At 40.0% G+C, this 20,841-nt stretch overlaps 2 protein-coding genes across 2 annotated transcripts in view; one reads left to right on the forward strand and one right to left on the reverse strand.

Moving 5' to 3' along the window:
- uggt2 (UDP-glucose glycoprotein glucosyltransferase 2) overlaps positions 1–5,817 on the reverse strand; it is a 42,824-nt gene extending 37,007 nt beyond the window's left edge. Inside the window, exons 1-6 of the mRNA XM_085375158.1 lie at positions 5,736–5,817; positions 5,177–5,321; positions 3,569–3,651; positions 3,339–3,469; positions 2,624–2,736; positions 2,313–2,490 (exon numbers count right to left, since the gene is read on the reverse strand). Of these exons, the coding sequence (XP_085231284.1) occupies positions 2,313–2,490; positions 2,624–2,736; positions 3,339–3,469; positions 3,569–3,651; positions 5,177–5,301 (630 nt within the window). The 5' untranslated portion in view covers positions 5,302–5,321; positions 5,736–5,817. The remainder of the gene's footprint in view (positions 1–2,312; positions 2,491–2,623; positions 2,737–3,338; positions 3,470–3,568; positions 3,652–5,176; positions 5,322–5,735) is intronic.
- Positions 5,818–7,728: 1,911 nt separating this feature from the next.
- Positions 7,729–20,841, forward strand: part of hs6st3b (heparan sulfate 6-O-sulfotransferase 3b) — a 94,931-nt gene continuing 81,818 nt past the window's right edge. The window contains exon 1 of the mRNA XM_085374528.1: positions 7,729–8,276. Within this exon, the coding sequence (XP_085230654.1) occupies positions 7,729–8,276 (548 nt within the window). The remainder of the gene's footprint in view (positions 8,277–20,841) is intronic.

Below are 20,841 nucleotides of genomic sequence, written 5' to 3' on the forward strand. Positions count from 1 at the left end.
TTCAAAGGCATCTGTTTGTCAGTTAGTTTTTAGAAATCTGTTAATTCTACCTCTGAACATTGGTCAGTCATACGTGTTGTTCAGCAGTGTCCATTTGATCAGGAAAAACTATGAGGAACAACATTTTTTTTCATGACAGAAAATATAAGTAATGGATAAAAAGACTGTTTACAGTAAAGTGTTAACTTTTTCTGGCCATCTTTCATCATGAAATTTGGCTTGTTTTTTTGGGGTTCTTTTTGCAAAATCCTGCTAGGAGTCAAACTTCAGTGAAAACATAACCTCTGTGACAGAGTTAATTTAAAAAGAAGGATAGACAAAACAGCAGCGACAAACAACAAACATGCAGTCGGCACTCTAGCTTTAATTTTTTTAAAAAGCTAATCGAATGCTACTAATGGAACAACTGCTAACACATCACAGAAGATTTGAAGCCAGTGTTCCATTTTCTTTTGAATCAGATATCTTTCCTGTATGACTTATCACCTAATGAAGTAACCCTCCAACATGTTCACCAAATAAATACGCTTTGACAAATGACACTGATGTTGAACAATTTAGCGTCTTTTTTCTAAGCTCAGATGGAAAACAGGATTTATGTGAACAACAACAAGTGAATCTGGGGTTGTTTTTTTTTTATGGCATTGCTCCTCTTTAGTGGACAAAACACATTGCTGTGATATTGCTCATGTTAATCAAGGAGAAACCTCTGAGGCAAAGACAAAATTTCTAAGATCTCCAGTTCCTCGAGTGACTAATTCAGGCTGTCTACAAAAGCAAGCATCCCCATAAATTCCCATGTTATAATTTCCAACTTTATAGCATTAAAAAGCTTATTCAGGTGTTGCAGTAGTTATCACTTTTGCTTCACAGCAACAACGTCCTGGCTTTGAATCCAGTAACTGACTAGGGGCCTTTCTGAGTGGAGTTTCCCCCCATACTTGTGTGGGTTCTTTTCAGGTACTCCAACTTCCACCTGCAGTCCAATGACATGCATGTGTTAGGTTAATAATGGCAGTTCTAAATTGGCTGTAGTTGTGAATGTGAGTGAATAGTTGTCTGTTTCTCTGTCTTAGCCAGGGCGTTCACTGCCTTTCACTCCATGATAGCTTGAATAGGCTCCAGCCTTCCAAGACCCTGAACTGGATAAGCTCAGCAGCATGGATAGATGGATTAATTTACAGTCTGATAAAAACAAAATGGTTTATGACTCTATGGATACCTTCCCACTTTATAAAAACTCTGATGAAGGAGATTTTTTATAACTCATCCACCTAGATGCTAGAGTTAGGAGTGTGTCTAGACATAAGCAGCTGGAGCTGATGGGTGTCTTTAGGCCTCACCTCCAGTACTTCCAGTTATTAGACTTTTTTTACTGTGTGTGGAGATGGTGTATAATGAATTCTCAGGCTTATGTTAATTGCTTGCTGTGTGGTACAGACCATCCAAGAGGTTTGTGCTTCAGTTTTGGAAAGTGAAATTCTATTATTGTACTAATCTGTTACCTGCCACAATAATGTGTGTATCTGTGTATTGCACCCACACAGTTTGCCAGCACGGAATCCAGCTTGCCTACCAAACTATCAAGCATTGGCTGACAACTTAGCACCTTACCCTTTCACCTGAATAAGTTAGCTTCTGGATCCAAAAAACCCACATTGCAGCAGCTAAAACAAACTTCAAAACACAGAATTCAAAACTATTCAGTGGCTGCTGTGGGTACTTCTATTTCTTTATGCTGTCTTTGATGCTAAAAGTGTAAAGTGTAAAGTGTGCATGTTAGTCCCCATAGGGAAATAGTTCCTCTGCATTTAACCCATTCACCCAGTGAAGCAGCTAATTCTAAGTAAGCAGGATGAACTATGTTTGAGCGATAGCAGTGCTGTTCAAACACAGTTTCCTTAAAGAGATTTACTAAAGAGAAGTTTCCTGTTGTATCACTGATTAGCAGTAATCAGTAATCATGAGAAAAAAAATATACACAAAGATGGCATCAATGTTTTATTTTAATTTCACTGCTGGAAATGAATCTAATTTACTTCTTTTTAAAGACAATAATTAAACAAAAAGAAGTCTGTTAAAATTAATTCTACCAAAACAGCAGAGAGCAAAAGTCAAACTTTATTCGTCACTGTTGCTCTGATAACACTAGTTCATCAGTAATTTCAAAGTTCATTTAGAATTTTGTTTTTATTCTCTACAATTAACCACGTCTACAAAAATATTTATATATATTAATAATAATTAATAAGTGGAATGTAAGTGAGAGTTAAGGCAAAGCAGTGGGGGGAGGAGGGTATATTTCTACTCACCGCTACAAAATGACGCAGCACATATGTAAGTGTGCCCTTTTCAGCTTTCTCTGACAGTGCCTTGTGAAAAGAGGTGAACTTCTTTGTTCCAATCTCTGCATACAAGATCACAACTGGCACATCTGTTATATTGACCCCTGGATATGTGTGATCGTTCTTGTATAAATATGGTTTTGGCCTGTGAACATTTGGAAAATGTGGTTAAAGATATCCCAGAGCTAAACATTGATAGGTGAAAGCATCAAATATTAAAAACACAATTTTAAAAAGTTTCAAATAACTACATACATAAATTCAAACTTCCATGTTACCTGCCTGCAGCTGCCTTAAGGAGCTTCTTGATGTCCTTGGTGCTGCAGCTGTGTTGCCCATGGATGGAGACAAAGGCTGGGCAAGCCTCAGGCGGAGGCTCATCTTTGGCTATCTGTTATGAACAGAAGGAAGAAAAAGAATGTTTGGTAAAGTAATGGCTACAACATAACCTTACTAAAGCCAGGGTTTGCTGGTTTGGTCCCCACCTGAATTACTCGTTTTAAAATACATGTGATTATAACACGACCACTTCTCTACTTTTGAGGTTAGGCATAAAAGTTTTATTTTGATAAAAGTGTTTAGTTAGGGTTGGATCAGTTGAGCCCTTAGTTACGCTGCTACAGTTTCAGGTTGCTGGGAGATATCTTATGATGCGCTGAGCTTGTCTTTTCCAGTCTCCTCTGTTTTTAAACCCCCTCATTTCCCACTTCTGAAATTCATACAGAGAATGTTCTTCTACTTTTTCTTTTCATTTTTGTGTTGTTTTGTTTGTTTTTCATCATACTTTCTGTGACCCCCCAGTGGAGGGCTGCCACGCCGTGAGCTTGGCTCTCCCAGGGTGGGAACAGTTCTTCCTCCGCAACACTGCTAGGTGCTTGCCTGTAGAGGATTGCCTGGATTGCCTTGAAATGACTGAGTTTTAAACTGGATCTGTACAAATTAAACTGAACTGAGCTGAAAATATTACTTTATAACACTTTGATCAGAACATACCTGCTGGGATGCATGAACAGCTGGTGAATAGGAGCGCAGGGCAAGAGCAAATTTGAGAAGATTAACTTGAAGATCTGTGAGGAACTGTCCGGCTTTCTTAATGATCAAGTTGTAGTACGAGCGCACCGACTCTGTAGAATAAACAGTGGTGGGACAAAAACTCAAAACTCAGTTCAATGAGTTACACCTCTTCATATAAAAGTAATAGTTTAATGTAAAAATAGACATACCTCCGTGCTTGTATACAGTAAGTTCTTTTACAGTGTCGACAAACTGCCAGAATTTCTCATTCCCATCTTCTCCAATAAATTCGCTGCACATGAAAATACGTAAGTATAATAAGCAAACATTATTTTGCTCCTCAGCAGTTAAAACTACAGACCACCAAAATCATTAATTTCTGGAAGTAACTGTGCACATATCCACTGTAACTCATCATTAAACAAGATAAAGGATCAAGTTTTTTACTACGGCTATTTAAACACACAATCCAATTATATACGAAGATTTCTACAAGGTTACCAAAGAGATTGGTAAAACTAACACTGATGATAAAATCATCACAGACTATTTTGAAACAGGAGAGGCCACAAAGAAGGATGCAACAGAGAAGACAGACATTCCAGCTTTAAGCGTATCAACTTTACCAGAAGTACACCAACAGGGATACAGCGAAGTTATATTTTAAGGTGATTTAAAAAAGTTAAAGGCAGTAAAATTACATTAAATCAATAAATAACCAGTATAAAAATCTGAATAACCTTCCAAGAGTAATAAAGCAGAACGTTTTTGTGGTGATTTTTTACATAAGTGTCCTTCAGAAATCATAATAAGGCAACTCATAACATAAACAAAGTGATGTTTATATTTGGTCCCCGTGAAAACGGCCTTGCTTGGTGACACTTGTGATTTAATTTGAAAGATAAATGGTTCTGTGCTGAATAATAAATAATAATATAAATGTGAGAATTAAGGTTTTCTAAATGTTCCAGCACTGTTTTCTACTGTGATAAACACAGTGAAATAACTTCTGTCTATTACTTAAAGTCTATTGTAAATGGACAGAATGCACTTTTTAAATTGTTAGGTCTGTGATGGGATTAATCATTCTGGATGATGGCTGTCAATATAACGAGACTGATTTTTCCACAAATGATATTCTGTTTTAGTTTAGCTACAATGTAACACAAGAAAGTCTTTCAAAAAAGCTAAATGATGGTAAACTACAATGTATTTATGACCATGAGCACAGTTACCGTGGAGAACATTGAGGCTGTGACCTTTATCTGGTAATACAATATACTATTATAAATCCTTAATTGCAGTGATATTAAACAAAGCAAAAACAAACCAAAAAAAAAAAGAAGTAGGAAAGGGAGAATAGAGTTTCCTAGTAATATTCGTGGAACTTTCAGCCCAAGGTTGGCTGAATCACCAAAGTTAGAGCTATTATCCATCAGTCTGCAAGGAAAGATTTGGTGAAGGTTTTGGTTACGAAAACATCAGTGTTGATGTAAGAAGTGAAAGAATTAGTATTGGATAAATAAATAAATGCATTAATGAATAGCAATCAGTAACTACTTTAATACTAAATAAATAATTTCAGTTTGCTTTCAGGTGAATGCAGTGCAAAAATAGAAATCATTCAATATTTCTAGTCTCTGGTCCTGACCTGTCTCTGGGAAGTGTAATGAGATTTTATTTTCTGTTTAGGACATTTAAAGATTAAAATACAAACCGCGGATTAATAAAAGATCAAAGCAGTGCATTTAGGAGGAGGGGCACCTGGCTGTGCCCCGTTTTATTGCACATATGCATTTCCAAGAAAAGTACTGTACCTCGTCTCCAGGAGGAAAGGCGTCATGCTCCACTTGGCTTTAAGACTGGCAGTGACGCCTTTGGGGGCTGATATTACGTGATTTATGTTCAGCACCAGTAGCGACAGCACAATAACGCTCCTCATTGTCGCGATGGAACATGAACCTATAGCAGTGGTAGAGAGCAAAAAGGTACGCCGTCAGTTCAGCTTTTGAGAGGTGCCATTGAGTGCCACGTAGTTACTCTGAGTTATTATCTCAACCTCAAAGCCAACACACACGCACACATACTCGTCTGAAGAAGAAAAAAACAGCTCGCAAGATTATGGGAGATGCTAGAAACATGAGAGGTCCTCGTTAACCAAGGAGAGTAATAATAAAATAACGTCTCCTCATAAGGGTCAGGCAAAGGAGTGAAGTTAACTTAGCTGCAGACTACAAGTCAGCTGCCGTGACATGAACTAAAACATCCCAGCAGCGTGTTTTGACTAACGGAGACCACGAGCATGGGTTGCCACAAACACGTAACAGTGGACAGACTATTATTTAGCTACAGTGTTGCCAATAACATCGAGCTCACCCAGTCAGTGATGCTAGTGGTTTCCATACAAAGCAAAGGGCTTCATTCAGCTGGATATTTTGGGCAGCTAACAGCCTGTACGGCTAGCCTGTTACCGGGGTTGCGGGGTGTCGAGGTGTCTCGCGCGGACCGTTATTCCTACCCGAAAGAACCGGAAACCGGAAAACAAAACGTGGCCTTTAATTATTTTAAAACACCGTTTTTTATATTGTTTATACAGACCAGGCGAGAAAGATCGTTGTATAATTAAATTAAATTAGATGATAATGTGGCAAATTATTCTGGCACATTGGCAGACAGCTAAAGAGACAGACGCTGAAGCTCAAGCACTAGAGCATGTTGTAGCAACACTAGTAGTGAGTGATGCGTGCGCGCGCGCGCGCGTGTGTGAGTGTGTATTTGTTGAATCTCCAGTGTGAATCTCCAGACACTTCCTGTAGGCTGTGGAAAGGAAAAATCCAAAACAGTGAATCCAAAAATTAACCGAAGTTGTTACATTACGTTTAGAATAACTTAGTTTTTGTAGCCTTCATAATGATAGTGATGATAATAATAATAATCATTATAATAATAATGTTATAGATTATTTGAACTACTTTAAAGCTATATCAGTTATCCATTCATTCCTTTTTTAGTTTTTATTAGATTTCCCTAAAGATCAGTAAAGATTGTTATGTATGATTTGTTTTTGTTTTTGTTTTTTTGTTTGGGGGGGGGGGGGGGGGGGTTGTTTGTTTTTTTGTTTTGTTTTGTTTTTTTGTTTTTGTGTGACCCTACTTTGCAAATGTACCCGCAGAGAGACATTGTTGCCCGCGGAGAGACATTGTTGTTTTCACATGCTTGTCTTGTCTTCACATGACCGGTAAAGTATTATGTCCAAAATGTGCAGACTATTGTGTGGGGAAGCAGACTATTACTTTAAACTCAATTTCGACATCACTTTAAAGGTGCATTTAAGCCTTTCTAAATTTAATAGCCATCCAAACGACACTATAAGGGCAGTTAGCCAATATAGTGACACAAAAATAATAGGGTTACATGACTGAGCTGCAGATAATGGGACAATAACAGGGTGCGCAAAGGAAATGATAGATAGATAGATAGATAGATAGATAGATAGATAGATAGATAGATAGATAGATAGATAGATAGATAGATAGATAGATAGATAGATAGATAGATAGATAGATAGATAGATAGATAGATAGATAGATAGATAGATAGATAGATAGATAGATAGATAGGTTGGAAGGTCTTTGTATTTAAATGTGAATAAATCTCAGTATTGTCTCCGTTCAATATCCGTGTGGGCTTCTGGCTTCGCACTGTGTTAAACAAGATTATGGGATGGACGGGATGGACGGGATGGGATGAGGAGCTTTCCCAGCCCAACCGCGACGAGAGCATAACGCCTATTTGTCGGCTCGGATGCAGCAGCATCCTCTCAAACGCACTGCTTCACTACAGTCAGTTCTGTCTCAACCCGTAAAGGATGCCGTACCCTGCCGGAGCATTCATGCAGCCCAACAAGAAGCCGTGCGACATTTCTGCAGAAATAAGTATGAAGATGCACTGAACCACACTGTGATTTACACTGCATGGGACCAGCACTAGAAAGAAAGAGGGAGTCAAACTAAAAACTCTCTCATCCGACTGCTTCGTTTTCAACTTGATACCGAGGCATGGGAGTCGTCGGCTTGGATGCAGCTCCACACCGGCTTCAGAAGTTGGACAGGCAGAGATTTAATTGCCATGACTCTTGAATACGGACAGGACTTCCAACGCAGTGCAGACGGCGTGCAGTATTTTAGAGTCCTTAAGGTGGACTTCTCATTTTGTCTGAGTGTCTTTGGAGAGTGTTATCTGATCAACGTGTTGCATTTAAAATATAGGCATCTTTAATCTGTCTGAGGCATGGAGGAACATTGATCTCCGAAGTGTCCACGGGTGCTCCTTATTATTCACAGTAACGGAATGAAGACACTATCTTGATATGATGGATGATAGATCCAGTAAGCTCATTTTAGTTCCTATTTTAGCTGTCCTTTTTGTTATGATAGGTTATCAGTACATATGTCCCGCTGGCAGTAATTCATGCCACTTTAAGACTGAGGAGAAATTTAGAGGGGTGAGTCTACTTTCAACCCCTTATCAGGACAGCGATGATTTCTACAGAGATCAAGACCTGGAGGATGACAGCCCTCCGAAACTATCGTCGAAATTCAACTTCACTGAAAGAGACCTTGACAGACACGTGGAGTTCAACATCAAAGGGGACGACGTGATAGTGTTTTTGCACATCCAGAAGACCGGGGGGACGACTTTCGGGAGGCACTTGGTGAGGAATATTCGCTTGGAGCAGCCGTGCGACTGCAAGCCAGGGCAGAAGAAATGCACGTGCCACCGACCGGGGAAAGAAGAGTCCTGGCTCTTCTCCCGGTTCTCTACGGGCTGGAGCTGCGGACTGCATGCAGACTGGACCGAGCTTACGAACTGTGTCCCTGTCATTATGGATAAGAAGGAGGCCCGGAGGAATAAAAGGTAACGCGTGAGAGTCTCTTACAGAAATGCACCCAGTCCCCACAACCCTGGGGGATGCAAAACAATAATGCCCAATTAAACCATGTGACCATAAAACCCTTAATGAATTCAAAATGTAAGTTTAGCCTTTAAGGAAAATGCACTGCCTCTCTTGAGTGGAGAAGTAAGCGGGGATGGAATGGGCACAGGATGGGATGGGTAGGTCTACTCATTGCTATTTCCCTGGAGGGCTTATACAGTTGTCACATTAGGTACAGTATAGTGTACATGAACTTTTTAGGCATCCCCTGTAAGAGGTGAGACTGGAGATAGCTTCTGTAGCTCACTGTAACAACATTCATATACTGTTTTTAAACCTCTAAAATATAAATCTACTGCAAACAGTTAACAGTTAATTGTGCTTAATTGTGCTTAACACCTATCCAAATAACTACTAATATAACTGCTAATATAATTCAAATAAATCTCCAGTGATACAACCTCCTGAAAATGAACACAGAATTCTATAAAAGCCACTCTGAATCATTCTTTGCCCAACTTTTGTCCTTGAGGTGTTGATGAAGTTGTAAAAAGCTCATGCTCGAGTGCAACTCCTTCATCAGGAGCTACTCACAATTCTCTGTGCACCCTTGGCCTTTATGTCTTGCGTTGATGAGTCCCTCTGAGGTGTTTTTTTTTTTCTTTGTTGTTGTTGTTGGCACGCAAAAGCAGTGCGCCACTCCCGTACCACATGAAGTCTCCTCATTTGAAGCCATCTTTACTTCATGACTGAGTTCAAATTTTTCCAGGATGTTTGTTTGTTTGTTTGTTTGTTTGGTTCTGTGATGTCACCTCACAGGAAATGCGGAGAAGACCTGCTTCATTCAAAACCCATTATCCGTCAGCGTGTTGTGTGGTAATTACAGTTAAAAAGACATTTGCAAATGCTTCTACTAATGTACAGTCTTGTACAATTACTAAAAGTGGGTGTACTGCAATGAAGCATCCAGTGGATGAGCAATGCGTGTTTGAGTGTTTTCGCTTAGCAAAGTGGATATGTGTATATTTCCGTGCAGCTTCCAGAGTCACTGATTCTTTTAAAAAACTGCAGTAGAAGATACTCGTGCAAGTACTACAAACCGAAGGTGTACTGGCCAAATGTCTTGTTACATTTTTTATTTTTTTAAACTGCAGATAATTTCCTTTTCTGGTTCATATATATATATATATATATATATATATAACACTGAAGTACTTGAGCGCATGATTTATTTCTGCTGTGCCAAGTGTTTTCTTTACTCAGGGAAGTGCTCACTAGATGCGACAGCTCTTCATTTCACAGCTGCAGCATCCATTCTGCTCTTACAGTCCTCTCATGCCTTGTTCCTCAGTGCGCTCCCGCAGCATCTATTCTGAGATTATTCTGCCACGACGACCGAGACTGTTGGCAGACACATTATGTTAGACCACCTCACTAACCAGCCACTGCATAAGGCACATTTATGTGCCATTTGAAAGAGATGACTAACAGCGTTATGCAAATTTTATCCTCATAATTAATTTGTGTATGAGAAATGCCTTAAATTATAATATCATAAATGGTATAAGGTCAAAGTAAAAAAAAAAATCACCCTTGCCCAGCAAAACATGCCATTTGTAATAAAGAAAATACTATAATCCACTTAGAAAAATGTTTAGTCCACCTAAGGGCACGCCGGAGGAATGCCAATACTATATCACTGCCAAATTCTGATGGTACGGCCTTGTTTTGTGATGGGAGCCTCTGAGATTGAGTGGCTGTCTGAGATTGAGTCCTGAGTATACGACTTGCCGGCTCCTGAGGTGGCAGTAAGGGGAGGCCGGGGAAGGAGGGCTGTGATGGCACTGCCTGCGTGGCATGGTGTGGCCTTTTCAGCCAGGCGGTGCGTGCTGCATGGCGAGCCAGCCGTACGGCCCAGGAAAGGTCAGGCGTGTCAGACTGGATCAGCGTGTCCTGCGGTGTAGCTCCTCTGGAGAGTGCTGTCAGTCAGGGGAGAAGCGGAGCAGGCAGGCGGCCTCTCTTCAGGGACTTTTTGGAGAAACATACTTCTAAGTGCTGTCCTCTTAAGTTGTGGAGAGCATCACAGTATTACCTTGTCTGCTGCATGAATTTGGCTGGCTGAGCAGGTTGTTTTTCCTCTCAGGCGATTTCAGAGTTCTCTGCTGAGGACTGCTGTTGGAATTATTTCTGATTGGTACATGTTCATTATCTAACTCTCCAGTCAGGAGTAACTCATGCAGATGTATTCAGTGTGACACTGGGCCGCAAAACAAGGTGCTGATTTTGAAAATGTATTTAACGCTAATGCGCCAAGAACTGACTGAGTAAATGATGTCTTCAGAAGCCTGTGTAATAAAAGGTTAGTATTAGAGAAATATCTGATGTTCTTCTCTACTGAAATTGAAGCGAGCTCAGTGTGATATTCTACCACCAGGTGCAGCTGAACATCTGTCACAGAGATAAATAAACAACAGCAGAACTTTATTGTTGGTCTGAGGCAAATAAACTTGATTATAAAACTCTCACATGAATCAGCGTGTCAGTCAGTAAATGTATGTAACAATAATCTGATTTGTTCTGTGTATGAGAAGATAACCGTAAAATGAAAAAAAAAATCCTATAATAAAATGACTTAATTTGATGTTTACGATGTTAATGCTAAGCACTTGCCATAGTTTGCAGAGTGTATCCACTCTGAGTGAATCCACATAATCTCTAAGATCTCTCAACCAAAACCCAGATCATGCATTATCTTTCAAACCAACACTAAAAGACTTGCACTGAAAAGTTTATCAGCTATTTAAAATGTGGGGGTGGGATCTTGTCATTTTCCCCTCACATTCTTCTTTATATCATTAATTTTTCACAGCACCACCACAACAGCAAATATAAAAGCCTATACTTCATTAGTGTTTGACACGCACTCGAGCGCTGACGTGATAAAACAGATGTTCTGGTGATGCTTTTGCACTAGAATTCATCAGGGTCACCCTCCTGTTGCATAACGTTCACAATGTCAGCATCTCTCACAGTCTACAGGACAGATCGGATGCTTCGGCAGAATTAAGGCTTTGCTTGGCTCTCGCTATTTCGGCATTTGGTATTTTAGTGACATTTAATGGTCAAGTCTTTGAATTAGGGCTAAGCTAATTTGAACTTTATGATACCTTGTCCTTTTATTGTATCGAAGCAATATTTCGCTTTAGTTGAACTTTTGTGATGCTGGTCTCATATGAGTTCAAGCACAGCCAACCCATTATGTGCGAGTTTCACAGATATTAATAATCATTTTTACTGTCTGGAAGTTTGGTTTCGTTTTGAATTCATATTAAGTCGTTGCTGAATTTTGGTTCAGACTGTCACAAACAGCTGGGAGTAAATTTCCTTTTCAATCAGTGATTGATTCTTGTATTAATTAAGTACCATTTTACATCATTATTGTCAGATAGATGTACACAGCAGCTGCCAAAGCACAAGGTCAAGAATATCACAATAAATATGTGAAAATTTTAATTAATTGCACAGCAAGAACAAGACACCACATTTCCCAGCTGTCATTAGCAGTGTTATATATGTGGATTAAAAACTACCTTTCATCCAGGGAAGTGTGCTCTAGAAGTAACTGACAAGCTGATACTAAGTAAAGCAATTTGATAAATACATAAAAAGCCACAAAATAGGCAAATCTTTATAAAGGTTATTAATAAGATTTTGGTTAAACCATTCGGTTCTCTTTTCAGTTTCTTTGCTATTCATAATATAACCCTTCTTTAGAGCTGCTGGTGTGCAGATCAATCTGCTGTCACTTCCCTGAGGCCTGCTTCTGCAGCACAAATCCATTAAAACTGGGATGCGTGTCTCATTTGAACCATTATTATTTGATATTCTTTGTTATAACTTATTAAGACACTGCACAGATGCACTCACTGTTAATGTAAATGACTCATCCTTTTGCATAAGCAACATTTCCACCTTCTAGTTTTTCTCCAGCTTCTGTCTGTTTGTGTTTGCAGTATAGCCACATTTCCTTAAAACCTTCATTTTGTGCATATTTGTGCAGCCCATAAGCATCCACGTGGAGATGGAAGGATATTGAGAGCACTTTTTGGACAGCCCCCCCGGTTTCACTTTATCTTATTTCCTCCCTCCTTTTTTGCTGTTGCCTCGTGATAATATCACGCATATGCTGATGTTGCACTTTTTATCAATTATACAATCTTCATTAGCAGCTTTCTTGTTGCGTATGCATAATGAACGCTCAGTTCAGCAGTACAAAGAGACCAGCGTCAAAACACAGCACGGCACAGACCCTCGTCGATGCTCTGATTGAATGAAACGTTGAAAGAGAGCGAGAGAGAGACATGTGCCTATTTAGCAATGTCCTCTACTGTGATTCTGAAAATCGATTTCTAGATCACGGCATCCTCAAGGTTTTCATGTTATGTGGACTGTGTTCAAAGTTGAGCGTATTGTGTGTTGGCCTGAAAAGGCAGAGATAACAAAGGATTTGAAACTTGAGCAAAATGATAGCACTGTTTGGTTTTGGGTCTTTTTAATCATCTTTTATTGTAGATTATCACCTTGAAAATGTGGATATATCCTAGTTGTGGAGTTACACATTATGTATCTTTGTGTTACTGTAAATGCACTATGCAATATAAATTGTTCTATTGGAAGCTGAAGGAAAATATCCTTTATATTATGAGGTCATTGGTATTAATTTAATGATTACTTTAGCTTAAAGTTTGACAAGCAATAAGGTGAAGCAGCTACCAGAATAATTCTTTATTCATCAGTAACTTGGTGCCACTTTATTAGCAGATGAAGCTACTTTATCCCTGTTTCCCAGAACTGTGAAAGTTCCTGCCAAAAGCATATTTTTTGCCCACCAGTCTTCAAAATAACATATTCACATTCCCTTCATTTCTACAGCAGTCCAGCAGGAGCAGTAACCAGTGTTATTCCTTACTCACCCGAATGACATGCCCGAATCCTTGGCTGAATAACACCCCACATCATATTTTATTCATAATAAGTGATGCAGAGAGGGCTGCAATTACTGTGTGGTCGTTACCACTTACAGCTCTGATCAGTGAACCGTGCATGTCTCACTCTGTCTGCTACCTGCGTATGACATCTACCAATGTTAGGCATATTCCTGAATCAGCATGTGGGAGGGGAGTCATTAACAGCCTGACCTAAATGAACTTGAATGCAGTGAGCAGCTGTATTTTACATGTTGTCATCTGCGTTCCCGCTTTTGTGTTTACAAAAATAGCTTGTCAGTTTGACTTCATCCAAGTCATGTTGTAGTTTGTTTTTTTCATTTCAAGAGGATCGAGGTCGTATTGACCTTGAAAACAGCAGCACGTAAAACAAATGGCTCCTCTTTCCTTTTTTTTTTGATATTCATTAGAAGGAGCTGCCATTTTTCTTCTTTGTCTGACCAATGCGCTGTTAGGCTATGTGAGAATAAAAAGAATAGCATTCATTTGAAACTTTTGTTAAATACATAACATATCGTAACAACAAATAGAGCATTTCTCTTGTTGCTCTCTATGAACTCAGACTTTGAGCTGAGTGGAGAAGGGAAAGTGCAGACTCGCAGGGTAATGGATGCCCTCTGGGCACAGATGAACCTGAATGAGGAAAGTTGAGCAGATTTACAGTTCCGGTCGTATCTTTGGATGTAGGAGGGAAAGTGCTCATCAAAATGATGGGATGTTTAGTATGTGTGAAGCTGAGAGTGCCCTTGCAGGCTTTGGACTTCCAGGGTGCGCAGATTGCTTTTCCTGTGTCATTAATTTGAGTTGTCATTGCTGGCAGGCCTGATCCAGTTGGTTTGATAATTAAGCATTACCTCTACAGAGGGTACAACAGCATATGTCAAGCAATTGTTCACCAGTGTGACAAATAAAATTCAAATTGGACTATGTAGGGGAAAAATATGAGTGGGGAAACAAAGAATCGTTTGTGCAGCAGCTTTTTTAGTTGCTTTCGAGGGTAGATGACATCTTTGAGAGGCGGAACCATTCAAAAGCTTGACCAGAAACACATTTTTATTCAAATTTCAGAATGTGCCATTGCTTTCATATCAACTATTTATCAGATTAATCAGACTGGCGTGCTTGTGTTATATCATTTTATTTTTGAATTGCTTTGTCACTACTCATTGCCATCACGGACGAATTAATTGGACAGAGCACACAACCAATCTGGACGGAAACCTGACTCGCCACACAGCTAACACCTGGACAAGGTGTGGTATCTCCTGGTTGTTGGACCTCGTCTGGATTGGGGGTTTCCTGTTTGGTCAAGCCTTTGAAGTGTAAGTGGAACTGCCATAGCAACTACCCATCTGGGGAGGCAAAAAGTCAGAGTAATAAGAACTTTTAGCAAAACAAAAACAAACAAACACAAAGGGCGTGTAGAGGGTTGGATGCAAGGGACAGGGTGAGATGGAGACAGATATTCTACAGCAGCGGTCCCCAACCCCTAGGTGACGGGCCGATACCGGTCCGTGAGTCGTTTGTTACCGGACCGCAAGAGTTGAGGCTCGGCTGTGAAATTTATGGCTTTCAGGCTTTTTATTGGTTTTAGGGTTTTTTTTTTTGGTTTTTTTATCGTTTTTATCATTAACTCGGTTTCCCTGGGTCTTTTCCCGTCTGATATGAATAAATCTTCTTTTTTTTTGGTACTGGTACTGATTTTATTTTGTTGTATTTATCCGCGACACCTTAAAAGCTGGTCCGTGAACATATTGTGGCGCAAAAAAGGTTGGGGGCCGCTGTTCTGCTGTCATGATCCCTAAAGGGAGCAGCCAAAAGAAGAAGCAAGACAAAAAATAAATACAACAAAAAACAACTGACATTCACTTAAGGCTTCAATCTTGAAAGGGATCACAGTCAAATAGCATGACTGTGAAACAGAACCTGCCTCCCTATTAGTGTGACTGACGCATAACATATGGTGTATTTCAAGAGATTGTGCATCAACCATTGTGGCCTGATACGTAACAAACTGTTGCACCATTGCTTAGTGCATGTCAATTAAGTGATTACATTCAAAACAATGGCCCTTATAAACCCTTGCAATATTAGCATTTGGGGATGGGGGGTGTGCTGTTATGGATATTTGTCATTGTCCCTTAGCCTGATCTGTTCGAGATGTGGCTTAGTGGGTTTTTCTGCTCTAAGAGCCACTCTAAGTAATGAAAACTGCTCAGTTTGCCAGGATAGGTTTTCGGATTCTCTGGTGCCGCTGTCAAATACTTGCTGGTCTGGCAAATATGAATCTGCAGTCCTCTGATTCAGCTCCTATAGTGTGATTAATAGTTAGCTTGGTGTCAAGTGAATGGCTAAGAGCCTCCAGTCTTCTGGAAGCTGGTTTGCAAAATTTGGTTAGATTCAAATCCCCTAAACTTTCTTGTTTTATCATGTCCCGCAGTGCAGCACAGTCACTTTCACAGTGTCTCCATTTATAACATTCGCTCTTTTCATAATTTAATCCAAGCCATCACATACATGAATACCCTGCTTTATCTCTAAACTTTGTTCAACCGTGATCTCTCAGTGCTGTCACGGAGCCAGACTTTTACTTACCGGTCAGCTTTTGATCAGAGTGAGAACACCTGCTCGACTGAGGTAAAAAGAAAAGGAGCAAAGCGCCTCACGCTGATCTGTATAAATGTAGTCATCAGTGTGATGAAAATGAGTCAGCTGGTGCAGTGATTCAAAGATTCTGTGTTTAACGTCCCCATGAGGCCTATTTCGTGGCTGAGCCGCTGAAAATGCTTCTATTATCAAAGGGGCAATTAACTTTGGCTCTGTTTCCCTCTAATTGAGAAAAGAACATTCTAGTTCTGTACTACAAACAGTCCATAAAAAGTAATTGTGCAAAACTAAAAGAATTTCCCCATAAATTCTTTATTATTTGCTGATCGGGAGCAGCCGGGAGCAACCCGATCAGCACGCTCATGAATATTGCTTTAATGACGCTCGTTGTTCCTTTGTAACAGCGTCTCAGCTTTTTGTGCTGTAGTTAAAAAAAATTAATCTGGCTTTAGCCTCTTTTAACCAGTTTAGCAATTTTGAAATGCAAGACCCAACATGACTGAATGCACGAAGCTGTTTAAGCTTAATTTGTAGCTTTGGTTCATATAAACAGATCAAGTAGATCGGATATGCTTTGACACAAAGCATATCCGATCTCTTCTTTGTTTGTGTGTGTGTGTGTGTGTGTGTGTTGTTCATACTTATGCCTGGACTTGACGTAAATGACATCAAACATTGACTTGTAAAATGCCACAAAAGGTGCCCGGCTGTGTTATTTCTCAACCAATGAAAAGCCCGTGCCAGGAATAACAGCCTCTGGAGTTGATTTATTATAACAACCAGGAGAAAGGTCAACTGTCCTTATCTGGGGCACGATGGTGACAGGTAAGTTATACAGTGGGGAGGCTAGCTAAAACTGGCTGCCTCGCACAGCTCCCCAATTTGGATTCAGAGATTGACGGAGCACCTGGCACACTTAAGAGTGTAAGTGCAGGTGGAGTCACCTTCACAGACTAATCTCCTGTCACAGAGGAGGACGACATTCTCGCTGTTTTGATGCTGTAATAGTTAGTGCCGCCTGGCAATGTGGTGAAATGAATAAAACTTTAGCTCTGCACTTCAGGACTGCCTCACGGGACGTATGTATGCAATGAAACGGTAATCCATAAAATATGTAGAGCTGATAAAATCTTTACTGCTGGTCTCCTCTGCATCTTCCCCATCCTGTGGCATCAGCCAGACTTGTGAGAGAGATCTGAATAATCTCACTGAACAGATTGCAGTCCAGATTGCCTCTTAAATTTCTGCATTTATAAATAGGCGCGTTCCTTTTTTTATTTTTGCTAAATCGTTATAGATACTTGATTAGCAGCATCTCAGTTTTATTGATGTGGCATACAGAAAATCTAGTCTAAACAATTTTCCCCTGTGCAACTCCCCATGCATAGCTTTTCCCCATCTATTTAACATTCTCTATATTTTTTTTAATGAGTGTGAAGGCAGAAAGCATCTAAAGCTGTTGTATATCGTTGTCTGTTATGGTGAATGAAAAATAGTTTATTTCCCACTGGAAAAGGATTTCCTCCTTTAGATCAATCTCTATTCACTCCCACCTACAATATTGCAATATAAATTGGGTCCCAGGCCACAGTATAATAAGTATGGATTGAAAATGTGCCCTAACAGTACAGGACTAGAGAGGAGACTAACATCTTGCGGCATCACAGAGTGCTGGTGTGGAACAAATAGCATTATGTCCCAGCACGTGTTGTGATACAGCACATCAACCTCATCATAGGAATCTGATGTCCCTCAATGTGAGCCAGTTCTCTCAAGGCGCCAGATGAATGGCTACAAAACAGAGCTTTAAATCCCTCCCTCAAATCCAGGGATCAGTTAACTTCCCATCAATCCCTGTTCTGCGACGGAGAGTGGACTTTGCTTCATTCATCATTCCGTGTAAGCCTCCCCTCCTATGTTTGGAATCTGAGGTGTGAATTTGTTTACTCTCTCGCGCTCCGAGTGCGGCGAGAGGAAATTGTTCTAACGCTGGTGGCATTTGCTTCACTTGTAATACCGGGCGTGCCTGCGAATCACGAGAAATTATGGAGGGAAGAAAAGTATTAAGTGCCTCCGAGTGTCTCCTTTTGAACAGCGCGCATGAATTATCAGGAAATGGCTCTTTTCCTCACAATGTCACCAGTTTCAAGAATGGGTATAAGCTCGCACATATTACAGCCAAACTACAGAAATTAACATTCAGTTTTCACACACCTGCTAAAGACAATATAATGAGGAAGCCAATTTGGATGTTTTGAGAGCTTTCAGCACCAGCATGCTTTGCTGTTGCTGGGCTGTTTCGGGTCTGGCAGTGCAATGCGGGGTGCCAACATGACTAATGGGCCTAATGTGGAACCTCTATCGACTTGCACAAAAATACTCAGGGATTGATTTGACTGCTTATGCCACTGCTATAATCTCCCTTCCAATGATACCGTTTCACAGCTATTTGTACTACTTTGTGCTGCCTTCTTCTTTTTTTTCTTCTTCTTATGACACGAGAATATATGCTGCTTAGTTCAGAAACCATATGTGGCATCGGTTTACATTGTTGCCTTTGCATGACAATAATGGATGTGGCTATATGCAGGTAACAAAATGTTTTGACTGTGCATTTACACCCACTCTACAAGCGTCTTGAACTCTGGTAGAGGCATAAAAAAAAGGTTGTGGAAGGACTGGAGGGTGTCCAAACAGTGGGAAAGGGGTGGGATCTACTGTGGACAGCTCAGCAGCCCATTAACACAGGGAGACAGGCAATTATTCATGCTCACATTTACACAATTTTGGAATCACCAATTAACCTGCATGTCTTTGGAATGTGGGAGGAAGCTGGTGCATCTGGTAAAAACATGCACCACCCTGCCATCCATCTGCATCATGATTCTCATCACTTTCATTCTTATCAAAGCATTGAGCGAGCCTCGTTTGATTTTCAGCGTGTTCCAGCATTGGCGGGTCTACAAAGTTAAGAGAGAAGCGGCATTATTTTATGTTACATTTAAAGGCAGCCTTGTAATTTTCTAACCTGTCAAACGCCCACTGTGATGTCTTAGAAGGATTTGTGGGTGTGTGGTCACTTTAGTGTTTCACAGAACTTCTTTACAAACTCAGCACCAAGAGAATGAAATAATGTCTATTGGTACAGACACATTATAACACTGGTTAGCTCAAATTTCTTACCTGGGATTGTTGTAGACAAGCATACCTTTTTAACTCTTTCTACATAAAGACAATGTCTTAAGATATCCCCTGTACCCTTTGTGACCAATTTTGACACCTCAGTATAAATCAGTACAGACGTGGTTTGATGACCATTAGAAAAGTTTCTGTTTTTTTCCAAAGGTAGATGCATACTTGGAGACCACCCTCACTACCTTCTGATGCACATTCAGTCATGTAGTTCTACAAACAACTCAGTTCAGAAAAGCACTTCACGAGCTATCCCCAGTAGGTTTTCAAGGGGTAAAAAGTTAAAACCCAGTTGCGAGAAAATAATCACCACAGCAACCGTAAACACATGTGCTCACCCCGTGTGTATTGACTGCTTTTTGAGGTCTGCTCTCCTGAAGCGAGCAGAGCTATAAGCAGCTATTCCAAGACATGGCCTTTCCATGTAGATGATTGATTCAGGTACAGTGAGGAAGGAGAGGAGGGCTCAGGCTTTGGGCTGTGTCCGTTAATCATACTGTATTACCACACAGGAGGCATTTATCACCAAACACCAAAGGCTTCAGTCCATGGGGAACACTGAAACCAATCTCATCGCTTACATGCAATCCATCTAGGTCCACAAAAAACAGCAATGTTGAGCGCTACCACGTTTATTTTCTCTGTAAGAGGAGAAGGATATTCTAAAGAAAAAGCAAGAAACCTAAAAAAAAAAAAAACCTTGAAGAAAAGTAGGGCTTTTGAGAGACTTTGGAATTTTTTTTAAAAAACCTGTGTGGTGTTGTTGTCACAGCAGGATGTGCAAGCATCAACCTTGGCCCCTGGGCGTTCTGAGTAGAACTACAGCTTCTACACAGATAGGCTTTAATGTTTCAGGTACCAGTAAGATGATGAAATAGGAGTTTGGAAAGTCGGAGAGTACATTTTTTAATCCTTTGTCACTATGATCACTAATTATTTTCTCATCATTTGATTACTACTTTGTATTTGTCATTCTTCCCTGTTTATAATAGCATTGAAGGCAGCTGTATTTTTATTTATTTTTTCTCACAGAGCTGTTGTTTGTGTGAACTCAGCCTTGACTGAGTGAAGCTCATGGACCCATGGGTCTCACAGCCAAAGCCATGTGGTGTATTTGGAGTTCATTCTCTTATCCTATTGGCTCCTAGTCGAAATCTACCTTTTCCAGCAAATTTTCAGTTTATAATCAACAAAATGTGTTGCCAATCCAGTTTTCTAGAAACTGCCCCACATGTACAATGCTTCCAGACAAAACTGCACTTATGTTCGACAATTGTTTTCTTGTTGTTGTTTTTGTCTATAGAAAGGAGAACGATCCACAATTTCTCTCAACTCTGTCTGGAATTCATAAATTGCCTTTGTGTTTCATCATCTGCCAGTGATTACCAATGCAGCCAACATTGTTATTGGCTAACAGTTAGAACGATGGAGTAGAATAACAAAAATAGACTGGCTAGGTTAAAGCTTTGCTCTCAGGTATAAACAACTGACTTTGCAATTTATTCCACAATGTTCAGAAATGATAGTTCAAGACTAGAGTGTCCGGCTAAACTCTTATGTATAGTTTTGGTTTGAGCATGCAGCCCTGTACTAAAGCTTCAGGCCACCACAGATTTATTTTTATTTTGCTTCAAAATAGCAAGGCTTGTCATTTTGTAATTTGTCAAGCGGTCTTGGGCAATAGTTCTGAAGGTTTTCAGAAGATCTCTGAAAGTTTTTCTTTGAAAGCTTTTTCTTTCAG

The sequence above is a fragment of the Diplotaxodon limnothrissa genome, linkage group LG16, assembly GCF_057381915.1.
Source record: "Diplotaxodon limnothrissa isolate DT_005_m linkage group LG16, D_limnothrissa_male_GT1.1, whole genome shotgun sequence".
NCBI lineage: Eukaryota > Metazoa > Chordata > Actinopteri > Cichliformes > Cichlidae > Diplotaxodon > Diplotaxodon limnothrissa.